Genomic DNA, 20,366 nt, shown 5'->3' with positions numbered 1-20,366 from the left:
AGTTTTATTTACGGAGGCAATAATTGAGCATGGATTTCCAATCGCACTGGCTGATCACATGGGACAGTTAAATGTTTGTAATGCAACCTTTAAAAATCATTACGCGGTGATCGCGGTCCCAAAAATAAACTTTTCTTGCATGATAATGTCCAGAAAAATTCGCTTTATATTACTATAGAGTCCTTTTAACGAATGAGTTTGATGGTTCATCACAAACCTTAAATGAAAGAAGTCCTTTGTTCTCCTGCACCGCATGCGCTTTGGCCTTGCTTCGTGTTTGGTGCGCAATCCTGTCGGCTGTATTTCACAGCACGACATACTGTTAAAAGTGTTTATACTATTTATGCTTTCAAGTCCAAGTTGAAGAAATCTTGTTAAATGTTGACAGCATAACTACCAAAATACAGAAGTATGTCCTTAATATTTTTGCAGTGCTATTTCTGTTGAAAAGTTCAAATGATTACATTAGAGATGTGATGTGCCACTTTTCAAGTGTCTGATGGCTTCAATTAATTTTCATGAATTTTTCATATTTTGAATTCTTTTGAAAGGCTTACAAAAAAAACTACATTTGAATTGTAATTCCATGCTATTGACAGGACTATTAATTTTAATGAAGTTAGCTTACCATGTTTACAGTATGATAATTGTGATAGAAATGTGAATTTTAGGCACAGAATATTTTTTACAATTGAACAAGGCAGTAGATTATACAAGCTTGGACAGAAAGTTAATAATGACACCAATGGAATTGTTTAGTACTGTTTTACCATTTGTTTACTGTAAAAAGTGTTTATACTGTTTATACTTTCAATGAACAAATTGAAGTCTTGTGAAAGGTTGACAGGATAACTGGCATTAACTGTCAAAATAATTTCAAACTATTGAAGTTAGCTTACAGAATAAACATGTCAATCAACCCATATGATTTTTGCTGTAATATTTTTGTTTTGAAAAGTCACTGTGACTGATAGAAAAGTGATGGTTTTAGCAACATTTTAACCTGTCTGAATGCTAATAATCATTTTGCGTCGGGGGGGCGAACCTGAACCCCCCACCAGGACTTTGTCCTGGACCTACCGGGGCCTGCGGCCCCTGGACCCTGGCTACTAGGTTTTTCTGATTTCAAAAGTTGGCAGGTATGTGAATGGTGTGAATGGCTGCAAGGTGCTGACTAGTGGTGAGTATAAGGAAAGTCAAGGGGAAATTACCACGAATTGATTAACGTGGACCCCGACTTAAAAAAAAGTTGAAAAACTTATTGGGGTGTTACCATTTAGTGGTCAATTGTACGGAATATGTACTTCACTGTGCAATCTACTTATAAAAGTTTCAATCAATCAATCAAAGTTACAAACACATTTTTTCAAATCGCTGTACAGACAGACAGGTCTTACACGGCAGAAGAGTCGCAAAAGTCTTGTGTAAAAAAAGCAGGAACCGATTGAAGGCTTCACACACATCTAAATACAAAAAAAACAAAATATAAAAATAAATATAAATATATAATATAAATAATATAAATATAATGTAATATAATATATTATATAATATATATATAATATATATAATAATATATAATATATAATAATATATAATATATAATAATATAATATAATATAATATAAATATAAAAAAAACCTAATGTGCATAACCTCACTGTCTTGTAATAACTTGTCTTTTTATCGCTCTAGGAGAGGCGTTCATGGGATGTTGCCGCTACACCTAGCAGCCCTCGCCGGCTTCCCTGATTGCTGCAGGAAGCTGCTGTCCTCAGGTACATTAATGTCGGCACCTCCTTGACGTCACGTTACATTGGCGTTTGCATATCTCTTTCAGGGTTCGACATTGACGCCGCCGACGACTACGGAAGGACTTGTCTGCACGCGGCCGCAGCCGGAGGGTGTGTATGGCGTCACATTAGTGCCAAAAATCCGAGCGCATAAAAACTGTTATCGCTCGCTGATTCTCCACTCCGTGCGCGACACCCTTTTGCACGCGCGTGGTGCCTTTCTGTGAGCGCGCGGTGCCTTTCTGTGCGCGCGCGGCGCCTTTCTGCGCGCTCTGTGTACTCCTGGCATCTCTCCTCGCGCTCTCATGTTTCTTTTTGGCACTTTGGGGGCGGGTATGCTTAGACGGCCCCTCCTTTCTGATTGGCTGTGAGCATTTTTCATATGACCAATCATTCTCCAGTGTAGCAACGTTGTAGCCATCTTACCTCGGACATCTAGCCTCAATCATTACATTGATGTCAATGGTACATGTACTAATTAAATTACCATAACTTGCTCGATTTTCGACCAATTTACAAACGGTTTGCCTTGTTACAAATCTTATTACATGTAGATATGACATAGGATGCTGTACCTGTTGAAATTACCTCTTTCGCTTTAAAAAAAAAAAAGGCTTAATTGTGCAACATAGTTGTGTAGTAGAGATGCGCGGATAGGCAATTATTTCATCCGCAACCGCATCAGAAAGTCGTCAACCATCCGCCATCTACCCGAATTAACATTTAACCAACACCGCACCCGCCCGTTGTTATATATCTAATATAGACGATGCAAGGCATTAGTGAGGTTATAAAGCTTTTGCCTGTTAAAGAAAGCAGACTGATCCAATGCAGCACAGACATTCGCGTGCCACGCTGTCACGGCCCAGACGCACACCAGTGCGCAATCATATGGGAGCCGCGCCGAGCGCACCTCCTAGCGCATCTCGCTGCCGGCGACGGCCGGGTATGGGCCCGACGCTCCAGCGCCATCCATTTTCAGGGCTAGTTGATTCGGCAGGTGGGTTGTTACACACTCCTTAGCGGGTTCCGACTTCCATGGCCACCGTCCTGCTGTCTATATCAACCAGGGTGAGCCCCACCCCTTTCGTGAGCGCACTGCGCGCGGAGTGACCCCTGTTACGCGCCCCCGGCAACAGGGGTGGCGGGCAGGTAAGATGCGCGGGCGGAGCGCGCGGAGTGACCCCTGTTACGAGCCCCCGGCCACGGGGGTGGCGGGCAGGTAAGCTGCTTACCTGCTGCGCGTGACGCCGGCCGCGGCGAAGGCGGACGAGGCGGCGTGTCGGTGCGGTGGGCGCGGTGGTGACCCTGGACGTGTGTCGGGCCCTTCTCGCGGATCGCCTCAGCTACGGCTCCCGGTGGGGCCCTCTCGGGGGAAGGGGCCTCGGTCCCGGACCCCGGCGAGGCGTCCCTTCTCCGCTCCGTAAAAGTGTCCATCTCTTCTTTTTTTTTTCTTCTGTTGTGGCATATGCTGCAGGTGCCTGCTCGTTTTTCGTATGTGGGTAACAACATTTAACTACCGTATTTTCCGCACCATAAGGCGCCCTGGGTTATAAGCCGCGCCTTCAATGAACGGCATATTTCAAAACTTTGTCCACCTATAAGCCGCCCCGTGTTGTAAGCCGCATCTAACTGCGCTAAAGGAATGTCAAAAAAACAGTCAGATAGGTCAGTCAAACTTTAATAATATATTAAAAACCAGCGTGATGTGGGCGCGCATGGAGTCGTATATCAACATGGACGGAGCTGCGTGAAAAAAGCCACCCGGCCTCTTCGCGTAAACTTACCTTAACCACTCGCTCATCTTTTCTTCATCCATCCCTTCGAGTTAGCTTTTATGATGACGCCGGCTGGAAAGGTCTCTTTTGGCAAGGTCTTCCTTTTGAATATCACCATGGGTGGAAGTTTCTGGCCATTAGCATGGCAAGCTAGAACCACAGTGAAGGATGACTTCTCATTCCCTGTAGTGCGAATATTCACCGTACGTGCTCCCGTTGTATCCACAGTGCGGTTCACAGGAATATCAGCTGCTGTTAATCCATATATAAAGCGCACTGGGTTATAAGCCGCACTGTCAGCTTTTGAGTAAATTTGTGGTTTTTAGGTGCGGCTAATAGTGCGGAAAATACGGTATATATATATATTTCCGAATTGGTTTAACTGCCACCCGCCTGAATCTATTTAAAATCTATATTTTTTTTTTTCAACCGCCCGACCCGACCCGCGGATAAAATCTAATTTTTTTTTAATTTCATCCGCCCGATCCGCGGATAATCCGCAGACTCCGCGGTTGTGCCCGCAAACCGCGCATCTCTATTGTGTAGGGTCAGTGTTAGTCAGTTCTCTGATTATTTTAAACTGTTTCAGAATACATTATTAAAAGCTATTATTAACATTTTAAAATGTATGTTATTGCTGGTGGACCAGTTCTGGCTGAAAGATGTGATTATGGTGTTTGTTGTCTTATTATTTATTTGCAGAGGTGGGTAGTAACGCGCTACATTTACTCCGTTACATCTACTTGAGTAACTTTTGGGATAAATTGTACTTCTAAGAGTAGTTTTAATGCAACATACTTTTACTTTTACTTGAGTATATTTATAGAGAAGAAACGCTACTTTTACTCCGCTACTTTTATCTACATTCAGCTCGCTACTCGCTACTAATTTTTATCAATCTGTTAATGCACGCTTTGTTTGTTTTGGTCTGTCAGACAGACCTTCATAGTGCCTGTGTTTCAACAAATACAGTCACTGGTGACGTTCACTCCGTTCCACCAATCAGATGCAGTCACTGGTGACGTTGGACCAATCAAACAGAGCCAGGTGGTCACATGACCTGACTTAAACAAGTTGAAAAACGTATTCGGGTGTTACCATTTAGTGGTCAATTGTACGGAATATGTACTGTACTGTGCAATCTACTAATAAAAGTTCCAATCAATCAATCAAAAGTGTGAAGGAAAAAAGACCCTTTTTTATTTCAACCGTACATCCCGTCAAAAGCCTAAAGACTGACTGCACAGTTCCTGTCTTCACAATAAATGTGCCGCTCCATGGCGCCTGCGCTTTCAAAATAAGAGTCTCCGAAAGCCAGCGCAAACAAGCTAGCAAGCTACGGAGTTTGCCGCCAATGTATTTCTTGTAAAGTGTATAAAAACGAATATGGAAGCTGGACAAATTAGATGCCAAAAACCAAACACTTTCATGTGGTATTAGACAGAAAGGAGGAACTTTTTTTCTCCTCCATTTGAAAACGTGGATGTTATCATCACTACTGTCTGATTACAATCAATGCAAGTCATCAGAATCAGGTAATACACCAACTTATATTCTTGTCTTCATGAAAGAAAGGAATCTATATGTGTTAAACATGCATGTATATTCATTAAAACACCTTTAACATGTAAACAAAAATGGCAAAATAAATAAATATAAACTATATACTGTATATATCAATGTATGTATATATATACAGTATATATATATATATATGTATATATATGTATGTGTGTGTGTGTGTGTGTGTGTGTGTGTGTGTGTGTGTGTGTGTATATATATATATATTTTTATATATATATGATATGTGTGTGTATGTTACTCATTAGTTACTCAGTACTTGAGTAGTTTTTTCACAACATACTTTTTACTTTTACTCAAGTAAATATTTGGGTGACTACTCCTTACTTTTACTTGAGTAATAAATCTCTAAAGTAACAGTACTCTTACTTGAGTACAATTTCTGGCTACTCTACCCACCTCTGTTTATTTGGGTCACATTTTGTATTACCCTGTATTGTGTTTATGTGGTATGAAATAACCTTCATCAGCGCGCAACATTTTTTTTATCCACTTCTTCCTCCGTAAATCTTGATACATATTGACGATGACCCGCCCTGCTATACTTCTGATTGGCTCTGAGCATTTTTCAGCATTTTTCGCCTGACCAATCAAAAAGAAGGGGCCGTCTAAGCATACCCGCCCCCAAAGTGCCAAAAAGAAACATGACAGCGCGAGGAGAGATGCCAGGAGCAGAGGTGGGTAGAGTAGCCAGAAATTGTACTCAAGTAAGAGTACTGTTACTTTAGAGATTTATTACTCAAGTAAAAGTAAGGAGTAGTCACCCAAATATTTACTTGAGTAAAAGTAAAAAGTATGTTGTGAAAAAACTACTCAAGTACTGAGTAACTGATGAGTAACATACACACTCATATATATATATATATATATACATATATATATATATACATACATATACATTGATATATACAGTATATCATTTATATGTATTTATTTTGCTGTTTTTGTTTACATGTTAAAGGTGTTTTAATGAATATACATGCATGTTTAACACATATAGATTCCTTTCTTTCATGAAGACAAGAATATAAGTTGGTGTATTACCTGATTCTGATGACTTGCATTGATTGGAATCAGACAGTAGTGATGATAACGTCCACGTTTTCAAATGGAGGAGAAGAAAAGTTCCTCCTTTCTGTCTAATACCACATGAAAGTGGTTGGTTTTTGGCATCTTATTTGTCCAGCTTCCATATTCGTTTTTATACACTTTACAAGAAATATATTGGCGTCAAACTCCGTAGCTTGCTAGCTTGTTTGCGCTGGCTTTCGGAGACTCTTGTTTTGAAAGCGCAGGCGCGATGGAGCGGCACTTTTATTGTGAAGACAGGAACGTCCTCATGTGCGGTCAGTCTTGAGGCTTTTGACGGGATGTACGGTTGAAATAAAAAAAGTATATTTTTTCCTTCACACTTTTGATTGATTGATTGGAACTTTTATTAGTAGATTGCACAGTACAGTACATATTCCGTACAATTGACCACTAAATGGTAACACCCCAATAAGTTTTTCAACTTGTTTAAGTCAGGTCATGTGACCACCTGTCTCTGTTTGATTGGTCCAACGTCACCAGTGACTGCATCTGATTGGTGGAACGAAGTGAAACGTCACCAGTAAGGCAGGCACTTTGAAGGTCTGTCTGACAGACCAAAACAAACAAAGCGTGCATTAACAGATCAATAAAAATTAGTAGCGAGTAGCGAGCTGAATGTAGATAAAAGTAGCGGAGTAAAAGTAGCGGAGTAAAAGTAGCGTTCCTTCTCTATAAATATACTTAAGTAAAAGTAAAAGTATGTTGCATTAAAACTACTCTTAGAAGTACAATTTATCCCAAAAGCTACTCAAGTAGATGTAACGGAGTAAATGTAGCGTGTTACTACCCACCTCTGGCCAGGAGTACACAAAGAGCACGCAGAAAGGCACCGCACGCGCGCAGAAAGGCGTCGCGCGTGCACAGAAAGGCACCGCGCGCGCGCAAAAAGGCACCACGCGCGCGCAAAAGGGTGCCGCGCGCGCGCACGAAGTGGAGAATCAGCGCGCGATAACAGTTTTTATGCACTCGGATTTTTGGCACTAATGTGACGCCATAGGTGTGTCCTTATTTCCCCGCACTTACTCGCGGTGTTTGTGTGATTAATTACATTCTCTCAATGTGCAGGAACCTGGAGTGCTTGAATCTGCTGCTAAATTTAGGCGCTGACTTTAACAGCAAAGACAACTTTGGAAGGTGAGCCAACAGCCAGTATACTGTGACGGAAAAGAACATAAGCACAAGACCAGGGGTGTTCAAACAGCTAATTTTTTTAACGGCCTGCGGCACATCTTAAGAATACTATTACAAAAAACATGAAAAGTGGAATAAAAGGTGTAGTGTTAAAAGAATGTTGCAATATTGACATTAATAACACAAAGCTGCCATGCAGGCAGTTATTTCCTTTCAAATCAAAATAATAAAAACATATCATTGGATAGATCTGAAGTTGATTGATATTTAAGCGTTGAAAATAAAAAATAATGTACAGTATATTAATATATGACTTACCTGTATTTTTCGGAGTATAAGGCGCACAGGCCGAAAATGCATAATAAAGCAGGAAAAAAAACATATATAAGTCGCACTGGAGTATTAAGTCGCATTTTTTTAGGGAAATGTATTTGATGAAATCCAACACCAAGAATAGACATTTGAAAGGCAATTTAAAATAAATAAAAAATAGTGAACAGGCTGAATAATCCATCCAATCATCCATCTTCTTCCGCTTATCCGAGGTCGGGTCGCGGGGGCAGCAGCCTAAGCAGGGAAGCCCGGACTTCCCTCTCCCCAGCCACTTCATCCAGCTCCTCCCAGGGGATCCCGAGGCGTTCCCAGGCCAGCCGGGAGACATAGTCTTCCCAACGTGTCCTGGGTCTTCCCCGTGGCCTCCTACCGGTCGGACGTGCCCTAAACACCTCCCGAGGGAGGCGCTCGGGTGGCATCCTGACCAGATGCCCGAACCACCTCATCTGGCTCCTCTCCATGTGGAGGAGCAGCGGCTTTACTTTGAGCTCCCCCCCGGATGACAGAGCTTCTCACCCTATCTCTAAGGGAGAGCCCCAAACTCATTTGGGCCGCTTGTACCCGTGATCTTGTCCTTTCGGTCATAACCCAAAGCTCGTGACCATAGGTGAGGATGGGAACGTAGATCGACCGGTAAATCGAGAGCGTTGCCTTCCGGCTCAGCTCCTTCTTCACCACAACGAATCGATACAGCGTCCGCATTACTGAAGACGCCGCACCGATCCGCCTGTCGATCTCACGGTCTACTCTTCCCTCACTCGTGAACAAGACTCCGAGGTACCGGTACTTGAACTCCTCCATTTGGGGCAAGATCTCCTCCCCAACCCGGAGATGGCACTCCACCCTTTTCCGGGCGAGAACCATGAACTCGGACTTGGAGGTGCTGATTCAGGCTGAATAAGTGTACATTATATGAGGCATAAATAAGCAACTGGTATGTTAACGCAGGCCCGGCCCTAACCAATCTGGCGCCCTAGGCAAGATTTTAGGTGGCGCCCCCCCACATCGGCAGTGAAGTGTATATACTCACAAGAACCCGAATAGCTTTGTCTTTGACCTTTTTTTTACTTAAAGAAAGCAAATTAACAATCAGAATAGTTAACAAGATAAAAAAAAATATGAATAAATAAATGAATGCAAAAAATAAAAAATGAATATATGAAATACAATATTTTTTACATACATATTGCTTAATTAACATTAATGATGTGCACTTTAACAACTAGGCTTACAACTATACCTAATATATAAAGGGGTGGAAAAGTGACTATTACCTGCAGGGCAAACATTAGCTAACCAGAAGGCAATAACAATGTAAACAAAAAACACCTGCTTAAAAGATCTAATACAAATGTCCCTGAGGAATGTAAGGTGGGAGTACTGTAATTACCTAACGTTACATTATTATTTTCCATAACAATTTAGCCCCCTCCACAATATTAACCCGACGTTAAAACAGATTAGCAATTGCCGAATCATGTAACATTAGCTTAATGCTAAAAAGCCAGGTTACTATCACATTCTGTAACAGACAAATAATTTCATGTAGGCTAACGTTACCTACCTGCTACCTCTGTCTTTTTCTCGTTTCTCCTCCTCTTCTTTTCTCTTTTTTCTTCCCTGGGCACCTGACAGTTTTGGCCGTTTTGACATCTTGTGTTGATTTTTTGATGTGGTGACGTCCAAAAAGAGTCATGATACGGGAAGGGAGGGGGCGCACCGTGCGGGGGGGGGGGGGGGGGCGTAATATTGTAACAAATAATGTTTCTATTATATAGGCTTTACTTCGCATTTTAATTAACGTGGGATTATTTTTTGTATTTAGAAATAATAGTACAAACTTTTTTTTTTTTTTCTCCAACATTTGTGGCACTGGCGTGGCGCCCCCTGATGGACAGCGCCCTTAGCATTTGCCTATACGGCCTATGCCACGGGCCGGCCCTGTGTTAACGTAACATATTATGGTAAGAGTCATTCAAATAACTATAACATATAGAACATGCTATACGTTTACCAAACAATCTGTCACTCCTAATCGCTAAATCCCATGAAATCTTATACGTCTAGTCTCTTACGTCAATGAGATCAATAATATTATTGGATATTTTACGCTAATGTGTTCATCATTTCACACTTAAGTCGCTCCTGAGTATAGGTCGCACCTCCGGCCAAACTATGAAAAAAAACTGCGACTTATAGTCCGAAAAAAACGGTATTTTAAACACTTTTATGAGTTAGTGGGGGCCTTTCAGGTCTCCGAGACCTTTTAGTCAGATTTTTTTTTTTTCCGTCATTGTTCAAAAAATAATAATGAATCAAAATCAATTATTTACCTATTTAGGGCTCCAATTACTTCACGTCAAATAATCCATTTTGAAAATTGTTTTGGGGAATGTTTAGAAGAAGAATGGACTTTATTGTCATTACATTTTCATATAACGAGATTAAGGACTCCAACTTAAGGTGCGGTAGTGGAAACAAATATGGGGTAAAAATAAATACCATACCATATCAACTTTATTTATAAAGCCCTTTAAAAACAAGCACAGTTGAAAAACAAAGGGCTGTACACCACAAAGAAATGAAGGCAAAGGACAGACTAAAAAATAACATTTAAAACAGAAATAAAAATACACAATTAAAAAGCAAATATAAATTACCCTAAGAACAGTTTGTTAGATAAAAAACAGTTTAAAAGTTAAAAACAGTTCAAAAAGTTAAAAGCTAAAAACAGTTCAAAGTCTCATGCTGGGTTAAAAGCCAGTGAATAAAAATGGGTTTTAAGAAGGGTCTTGAAAATAGCCAAAGAAGGGGCCTGTCTCACATGGAGAGGGAGATCGTTCCAGAGTTTGGGACCCGCAACAGAGAAAGCTCAATCAATCAATCAATCAATGTTTATTTATATAGCCCTAAATCACAAGTGTCTCAAAGGGCTGCACAAGCCACAACGACATCCTCGGTACAAAGCCCACATACGGGCAAGGAAAAACTCACCCCAGTGGGACGTCGATGTGAATGACTATGAGAAACCTTGGAGAGGACCGCATATGTGGGTAACCCCCCCCTCTAGGGGAGACCGAAAGCAATGGATGTCGAGTGGGTCTGACATAATATTGTGAGAGTCCAGTCCATAGTGGATCCAACATAATAGTAAGAGTCCAGTCCATAGTGGGGCCAGCAGGACACCATCCCGAGCGGAGACGGGTCAGCAGCGTAGAGATGTTCCCAGCCGATGCACAGGCGAGCGGTCCACCCCGGGTCCCGACTCTGGACAGCCAGCACTTCATCCATGGCCACCGGACCTGTGCCCCCCCCCCCCCCCTCAAGGAAAAGGGGAGCAGAGGAGAAAAGAAAAGAAACGGCAGATCAACTGGTCTAACAGGGGGGCTATTTAAAGGCTAGAGTATACAAATGAGTTTTAAGATGGGACTTAAATGCTTCTACTGAGGTAGCATCTCTAATTGTTACCGGGAGGGCATTCCATAGTACTGGAGCCCCAATAGAAAACGCTCTATAGCCCGCAGACTTTTTTTGGGCTCTGGGAATCACTAATAAGCCGGAGTTCTTTGAACGCAGATTTCTTGCCGGGACATATGGTACAATGCAATCGACAAGATAGGACGGAGCTAGACCGTGTAGTATTTTATACGTAAGTAGTAAAACCTTAAAGTCACTTCTTAAGTGCACAGGAAGCCAGTGCAGGTGAGCCAGTATAGGCGTAATATGATCAAACTTTCTTGTTCTTGTCAAAAGTCTAGCAGCCGCATTTTGTACCAACTGTAATTTTTTAATGCTAGACATAGGGAGACCCGAAAATAATACGTTACAGTAGTCGAGACGAGACGTAACGAACGCATGAATAATGATCTCAGCGTCGCTAGTGGATAAAATAGAACGAATTTTAGCGATATTACGGAGATGAAAGAAGGCCGTTTTAGTAACACTCTTAATGTGTGATTCAAACGAGAGAGTTGGCACTCAAGCTCTGTCCCCTCTGAGCTTGCGCTTTGTTTTGGGTACCTCCAGGATCGGCTGATCAGCTGACCTGAGGGACCGGGTGGGGGCATAGAGGTGGAGCAGCTCAGAGAGGTACGGTGGGGCAAGACCACGTAAGGATTTAAAAACGAGTAAGATAATTTTGAAATGTACTCTAAAAGACACAGTGGAGGGAGGCTAAAACAGGAATAATGTGCTCTCTTTTTCTTGTGTTAGTTAAAAGTCGGGCAGCTGCATTTTGGAGCAGCTGCAGACGTGAGAGGGAGGACTGACTAATTCCAAAATATAAAGAGTTACAGTAATCCAGCCGAGATGTGATAAAGGCATGGATTACTGTCTCTAACTGTTGCCTAGAAAGAAGGTTTTTAACCTTGGCCAGCTGACGTAAATAAAAAAAGGCTGGCTTTCACCACTGTGCCAATCTGACGCTCCAATTTAAAATCACAGTCAATACGAAAGCCCAGGTTGGTGACCATGGGCTTAACGTGCAAAGCCAAAGGGCCAAAGTCAACAGGGGCGAGCTCACAGGTACCACTAGGTCCAAACACTATTACTTCTGTCTTCTTTTCATTAAAATTTAAGAAGTTTAGGGACATCCAGGCCTTGATATCCTCAAGACAGGCAAGTAATGGCTGTATTGAAGAGGCATGATGTCTCTTTAACGGAAAATACATTTGTGTGTCATCGGCATAACAATGAAAAGAAATATCATGCTTTCTTAGGATTGAGCCCAGGGGAAGTAAATAAATAGAAAAGAGAAGTGGTCCCAAAACTGAGCCTTGTGGGACCCCACATGTCAAGGGAGCAATGGAGGATTCAGATCCAGCAACATTTACAGAGAAGGTCCTGTTAGTCAAATATGACTTCAGCCAACTCAAAGCAGTACCACAGATGCTCACTTGATGCTGTAGGCGGCTAATTAAAATATTATGGTCCACCGTATCAAATGCTGCTGTTAGATCCAGTAAAACTAAAATCACATGATCACCTAAATCTGTTGCTCGAAGGATGTCATTAAAAACCCTTAATAAAGCTGACTCGGTACTATGGAGGGGTTTAAACCCAGACTGAAAGACTTCTAAAACATCACAGTCCTCTAAAAAAGTGTTTGACTGGGTAAAAACAATCTTCTCCAAAATCTTTGAGAGGAAAGGCAGCTTAGAAATTGGGTCTAAAATGGGCTAAAACTGAACTATCCAGACCAGGTTTCTTTAAAAGCGGTTGAACCACGGCGTGTTTAAAACTGGTAGGAACTACTCCAGAAAACAGACTGCTATTTAAAATATTAAGAACAGGCTGCCCTATGCAAGAAAACACTTCTTTAAAAAAAGGTAGGAGGGACAGCATCATGGGGAGAACCTGAGGGCTTCATATGATGAGTTAACTCTTGTAACTGCCGCAGAGTCACTTGCTCAAACTGATTAAAAACAGCAGAGTAGTTAAGTTACACAAGAGGTAATAAAGAAAAAAACTAAGAATTGAAATAAACAGACTACTATCCAATAAAAATAATAAGCAATCCTGTACAATATACAAAACACTATACAGATACAAAATACTGTACAATATACAGAACAAGAGTACCGGAGTAATAAATAACAATCAGTGTCGGATGTATTGCACTCGAAGGGTAATATTGCACAGTAGGGCAAAATGTAGCATATTTTGTGGTTTTGCCATAAAGAATGGGTTTCTTGGGGGAGAAAAAGGTGCGTAAAACAAAACTTTATGGCAAAGGATACATCTGAAGTAGATCTATAGATATTTGAGTGTTGAAAGTAAAAATATATTAATGTATGACTTAATTTTTGACCCTTTTGGATCCCTGGGACCTCTAACATTCAGAATTAAAACAAGGTCTCAAGTTCTATCTGTTCACAAAAGCCACATCACAAAAGGTATGGTGTCGTTTTGATAACTGACACCATGTTTAATTATAATTGTAATATTTGAAAGGTATGGTGTCGTTTTGATAACTGACACCATGTTTAATTATAATTGTAATATTAGAATTATGATAAATTAATGTATTGTGGCAGTATGCGGATTTCACCAATGTGGCGGTTGCTTTTCCAAACATTTTATCAAATGTATTTTTTTTCATTTTATTTTTATTGACATCAAGCATCAGACATTCCTATCCATTACATCATATCACATACATCATATATCTGTTGTCTGCCCTAAATGTCAAAATATATTTTGTTTGTATCCCACCCATACCACCCCCCCAAAAAAAGAAAGAAACAGCAAAAAAAACAAAGTAATATCTACAAATACATCAATTAAATAAACAAAAAATAAAAATAAATAATAATACATTAATAATAATAATAATAATCAGAAATAAAATAAAATACAAACAGATACATATATATATATATATATATATATATATATATATATATATATATATACACACACGCATACATATATATATATATATATATATATATATATATATATATATATATATATATACATACATATATATATATATATATATATATATATATATATATATATATATATATATATATATATATATATATATATATATATATATATATATATATATCAACCACCCACCCACCACCACGAAAAGAATACCTACCGGAATCAATAAAAGGCTATCGATGCTGTCATCTAGCAAAGCTGAATTTGACCAAGCAACCGCCCCGTACCAAAAAGCCCTTGATGAAAGCGGATACAATTTCACCCTCACCTATGAACCCACGCCAGGAAACCAGCCAAAAAAGAACAGAAAACGAAACGACATCATCTGGTACAACCCCCCATACAGCAAAAACGTCTCAACGAACATTGGACACAAATTCCTCAATCTGATTGACAAACACTTTCCCAAAGACAACAACCTAAGAAAAGTATTCAACAAGAACAACATTAAATTGAGCTACAGCTGCATGAACAATATACGACAAATCATCTCAAACCACAACAAAACAATTGCAAATGAGCCGTCGACCCCCAGTCAGAGCGACTCCAAAACCAACAAAGCATGTAACTGTCGAAAGAAACCTGATTGCCCCCTCAACGGGGGGTGCTTACAAACATCAGTTGTCTACCAATCTAAGGTAATACGCAAGGACATTAACACATCCGACACATATGTAGGATTAACCGAGGGTGAATTCAAAACCAGATGGAACAATCACAAGGCTTCTTTCAGGAACAAAAACCTGCAAAATACCACAGAACTCAGCAAACACATTTGGGACCTCAAAGACAATAATGTTGAATATTCAATAACATGGCAAATTCTTGCATCCAGCACACCTTACAATAGTGGTAATAAAAGATGCAACCTATGCTTGAAAGAGAAACTGTTTATTATTTACCGTCCAGACCTGTCATCCCTCAACAAGCGCAGCGAAATTGTAACAACATGCCGCCACAGACGGAAACACCTCCTAGGTAACACATGAGCCAATCACCACGCCCCTAGGCCAGCCTGTACACACCCACTCTGTGCCCTATATAAACCATGGTATGCGAATGCTCCCATTAAAATCTCCTGATGATTGAGGGTACCCCCCCTCATGAAACAGGCCTGTAGAGATGAAATAGTCTTGTGATTTTTTTTCCCACACATACATATATATATATATATATATATATATATATATGTCTTAATAAGCTTATCCAAAAAATAGTGCTCGATACCGTAGTAGAGCGCAATATATGTATGTGTGGGAAAAAAATCACAAGACTACTTCATCTCTACAGGCCTGTTTCATGAGGGGGGTACCCTCAATCGTCAGGAGATTTTAATGGAAGCATTCACATACCATGGTTTATATAGGGCACAGAGTGGGTGGGTACAGGCTGGCCTAGGGGCGTGGTGATTGGCTCATGTGTTACCTAGGAGGTGTTTCCGTCTATGGCGGCATGCTGATACAATTTCGCTGCGCTTGTTGAGGGATGACAGGTCTGGACGGTATCAAATCAAATCAAATCAACTTTATTTATAAAGCACATTTAAAATTTACCACAGGGGTAGCCAAAGTGCTGTACAATGAACAGGTTAAAAGATAAAACGAGTACCGAGCAAACACAACACAACACAAACAGAATATAAATAATTAAAATAGAATAAATAAAAACATAAAAACAGGTTCACTGCAGGTGTATTATGGGGCGCCATTGCAATATTTTTAATTTTTTAATTTTAATTGGTATATAATAAACAGTTTCTCTTTCAAGCATAGGTTGCATCTTTTATCACCACTATTGTAAGGTGTGCTGGATGCAAGAATTTGCCATGTTATTTAATATTCAACATTATTGTCTTTGAGGTCCCAAATGTGTTTGCTGAGTTCTGTGGTATTCCGCAGGTTTTGGTTCCTGAAAGAAGCCTTGTGATTGTTCCATCTGGTTTTGAATTCTCCCTCGGTTAATCCTACATATGTGTCGGATGTGTTAATGTCCTTGCGTGTTACCTTAGATTGGTAAACAACTGATGTTTGTAAGCACCCCCCGTTGAGAGGGCAATCAGGTTTCTTGCGGCAGTTGCAGCCTTTGTTGGTTTTGGGGTCGCTCTGTCCGGGGGCCGACGGCTCATTTGCAATTGTTTTGTTGTGGTTTGAGATAATTTGTCGTATATTGTTCATACAGCTGTAGCTCAATTTAATGTTGTTCTTGTTGAATACTTTTCTTAGGGTGTTGCCTTTGGGGAAGTGTTTGTCAATCAGAGTGAGGAATTTGTGGCCAATGTTAGTTTTTTCCCACACATACATATATATATATATCTATATATATATATATATATATATATATATATATATATATATATATATATATATATATATATATATATATATATATATTATATATATATATATATATAATATATATATATATATATACACACGTATAGGGAGTAATGCATTTTTTTTTTTAAACAGTACAATCACTAATTCGAAAAATTACAGTCAGGCTTATGGGGCGTGACATAGTTGACCCAATTTTCCATGTCCATTGTTGTTTCCATCCAAACATTTTTAATAAACTGCCAACGTTAGAATGCTAAACAGGAAGTGCTTAAAGTTTAATGGCTTTGTAAAAATACAAAGACAAAGTCTAAGTTCATTGTGTTCTTCATGGTGTTTGAAACTTCACCAATTGTTTCCTCAGAGTTTTCAACTTACGTCAAGTGTTTTGCCAAGATAATTATTATAGATAGGATGATGTAGTATGTACATTTTCAGAATGTACTTGTTCTATTTTTGGCCAAAGTAAGACAAAGAAAATAATATGAAGTTGTCTTTATTTTGAAGTTATTATGCCATGATTTTACCAGTCTGGCTCGTGTGGGAATAGATTTTCCTTTATGCGGCCTTTGAGGTAAAATGAGTTTGAGTTTATACCATTTACTGTATCGGTTTTGAAAATGAAAAATATGAAAATGGCACCCGTAGGCTTTTATTAGGGCCCGCATGGCCCATTGTATAAGGACTCCTAAAGGGAGTCCTTATGCAATGGGACATAAGGACCTATTGAATTTGTAAGGTTTTATTATTATTATTCTTCCGCAACTTTGCGCTGTAATTTGACCCCCTTAACATACTTCAAAACTCACCAAATTTTACACACACATCAGTAATATACGGCAAAACTTTTTTATCAAAAAACCAAACCTCAAAACTCAAAATTGCGCTCTACCACCCCCTAGGGGAAAAAAAACAGACTGCCTTTAACTCCCACTAGGAAGGTCGGAGAGACATGAAACAAAAACCTCTATGTAGGTCTGACTTAGACCTAGTTTTCATAATTGTATATCCTCGGGCAAAAATCAACAGGAAGTTGGCAATTCCCCCTTCAAGACAAAAAAGTACTAAAAACAGTCCATTTTGTCTCTTTGAGCTGTATTTTCACCCTCTTAACATGCTCCAAAACTCACCAAACTGAACACACACATCAGGACTGGCGAAAATTGCGATGTAATAAAAAAACCTAACCCCAAATCTCAAAATTGCGCTCTAGCGCAATTTTTTAATAAAACGCACAAAAAACTGCTCCTCGGAAGAAAATAATGACAAAACTGCCTGTAACTCCCACTGGGAAGGTCGGAGAGACATGAAACAAAAACCTCTATGTAGGTCTCACTTAGACCTACATTTCATAGATTGACAACCCCTAGCAAAAATCAACAGGAAGTTTGCTATTCCCCCTTCAAAACAATTTTTTTGTAAAAACCGGTCACCTTCCTTCAAAAACTAACTCCTCTGAGCGTGTTTGTCGTTTCAGCTTCAAACTAACACAGGAGAGAGATTGAACCCTTGTGATTACAATGACAGAAGCGCTTTTTTTTTTTTTAAGTGCTCCGGTTTTGATTTTATGACCCTTCAAAGACCCGCTGCGCTGATGCTGCTGCGCTGCTGTTTTTTTAAGATGGCTGCTTAAAAGCAGGAAGCACCAACGTGCCCACACAATGCAGACAAGGTAGGTACACTAGACAAAAGTCTTGGGACACTTCAGACTAAAAGTAGACAAAAGTATTGGGACACTTAAGACTAGCACCTGCCAAATACGCGGGCCCGACCAACGCTGCTTGCAGCTTTAATTGTCTTTTTTCTTCCGCCGCCTCTTTGAGCTGTAATTTGACCCACTTAACATGCTTCAAAACTCACCATATTTGACCCACACATCAGGACCTGCGAAAATTGCCTTTTAATAAAAAAACCGAACCCCAAAACTCAAAATTGCGCTCTAGCGCCCCCTAGGAAGACAAAAAAACTAAGCTGCCTGTAACTCCCACTAGGAAGGTCGGAGAGACATGAAACCCCTATGTAGGTCTGACTTACACCTACATTTTATAATTGTATATCCTCGGGCAAAAATCAACAGGAAGTTGGCAATTCCCCCTTCAAGACAAAAAAGTACTAAAAACAGTCACTTTTGCCTCTTTGAGCTGTAATTTGACCCCCTTAACATGCTTCAAAACTCACCAAACTGAACGCACACATCAGGACTGGCAAACATTGCGATCTAAAAAAAACCTAACCCCAAATCTCAAAATTGCGCTCTACTGCAATTTTTTAATAGAACGGAAAAAAAACTGCTCTTTGGAAGAAAAAAATGACAAAACTGCCCGTAACTCCCACTGGGAAGGTCGGAGAGACATGAAACAAAAACCTCTATGTAGGTCTCACTTAGACCTACATTTCATAAATTGACAACCCCCAGCAAAAATCAACAGGAAGTTTGCTATTCCCCCTTCAAAACAAATTTTTTGTAAAAACCGGTCACCTTCCTTCAAAAACGAACTCCTCTGAGCGCGTTTGTCGTTTCGCCTTCAAACTAACACAGGAGAGAGTTTGAACCCTTGTGATTACAATCAGGGCCGGCCCGTGGCATAGGCCGTATAGGCAAATGCTAAGGGCGCCGTCCATCAGGGGGCGCCACGCCAGTGCCACGCCAGTGCCCCCCCCCCCCCCCCACCCCCCCTCCCTTCCCGTATCATGACTCTTTTTGGACGTCACCACATCAAAAAATCAACACAAGATGTCAAAACGGCCAAAACTGTCAGGTGCCCAAGGAAGAAAAAAGAGAAAAGAAGAGGAGTAGAAATGAGAAAAGACAGAGGTAGCAGGTAGGTAACGTTAGCCTACATGAAATTATTTGTCTGTTACAGAATGTGATAGTAACCTGGCTTGTTAGCATTAAGCTAATGTTACATGATTCGGCAATTGCTAATCAATAAATAGCTAGTTCTGTTTTAACGTCGGGTTAATATTGTGGAGGGGGCTACATTGTTATGGAAAATAATAATGTAATGTTAGGTAATTACTGTACTCCCACCTTACATTCCTCAGGTATTATCTTTTAAGCAGGTGTTTTTGTTTACATTGTTATTGCCTTCTGGTTAGCTAATGTTTGCCCTGCAGGTAATAGTCACTTGTCCACCCCTTTATATATTAGGTATAGTTGTAAGTAAAAAGAAAAAGGTCAAAGATAAAGCTATTTGGTTTCTTGTGAGGGGGGGGGGGGGGTGCCACCTAAAATCTTGCCTAGGGCGTCAGATTGGTTAGGGCCGGGCCTGATTACAATGACAGAAGCGCTTTTTTTCTAACTGCTCCGGTTTTGATTTTATGAGCCTTCAAAGACCCGCCGCGCTGCTGTTTTTTTAAGATGGCTGCTTAAAAGCAGGAAGCACCAACGTGCCCACACAATGCAGACAAGGTAGGTACACTAGACAAAAGTCTTGGGACACTTCAGACTAAAAGTAGACAAAAGTATTGGGACACTTATGACTATCACTGGACAAAAGTATTGGGACAGTTAGGACTAGCACCTGCCAAATACGCGGGCCCGACCAATGCTGCTTGCAGCTTTAATTTTTAATTGTCTTTGGAGAAAAAGTTTGGACACCCCTGTTCAAGACAGAAAAGAGAGCACGAGAGTAGGTAATGTGCATATAAAGATGCTGACTCTGCCCTTAACAGGACCCCTCTTCATTATGCATCAGCCAACTGTAATTACCACTGTCTGTTTGCCCTGGTGGGCTCCGGGGCGAGCGTCAACGAGCTGGACCAGAGAGGCTGCGGCCCCCTGCACTACGCCGCCGCAGCCGACACCGACGGAAAGTCGGTTCAAAGAGCACACACATCCGCGTTGTCACACTGACGGGGAAACGAATGCTC

At 40.4% G+C, this 20,366-nt stretch overlaps 1 protein-coding gene across 1 annotated transcript in view; it reads left to right on the top strand.

The window, feature by feature from the left end:
• Nucleotides 1-20,366, top strand: part of ankrd28a (ankyrin repeat domain 28a) — a 123,791-nt gene that overhangs the window by 72,723 nt on the left and 30,702 nt on the right. The window contains exons 12-15 of the mRNA XM_061983217.2: nt 1,695-1,777; nt 1,840-1,903; nt 7,309-7,377; nt 20,169-20,309. Of these exons, the coding sequence (XP_061839201.1) occupies nt 1,695-1,777; nt 1,840-1,903; nt 7,309-7,377; nt 20,169-20,309 (357 nt within the window). The remainder of the gene's footprint in view (nt 1-1,694; nt 1,778-1,839; nt 1,904-7,308; nt 7,378-20,168; nt 20,310-20,366) is intronic.

This window comes from Nerophis lumbriciformis, linkage group LG21, assembly GCF_033978685.3.
Source record: "Nerophis lumbriciformis linkage group LG21, RoL_Nlum_v2.1, whole genome shotgun sequence".
Classification (NCBI taxonomy): Eukaryota; Metazoa; Chordata; class Actinopteri; order Syngnathiformes; family Syngnathidae; genus Nerophis; species Nerophis lumbriciformis.
This window is presented reverse-complemented; position numbering and strand designations above follow the sequence as displayed.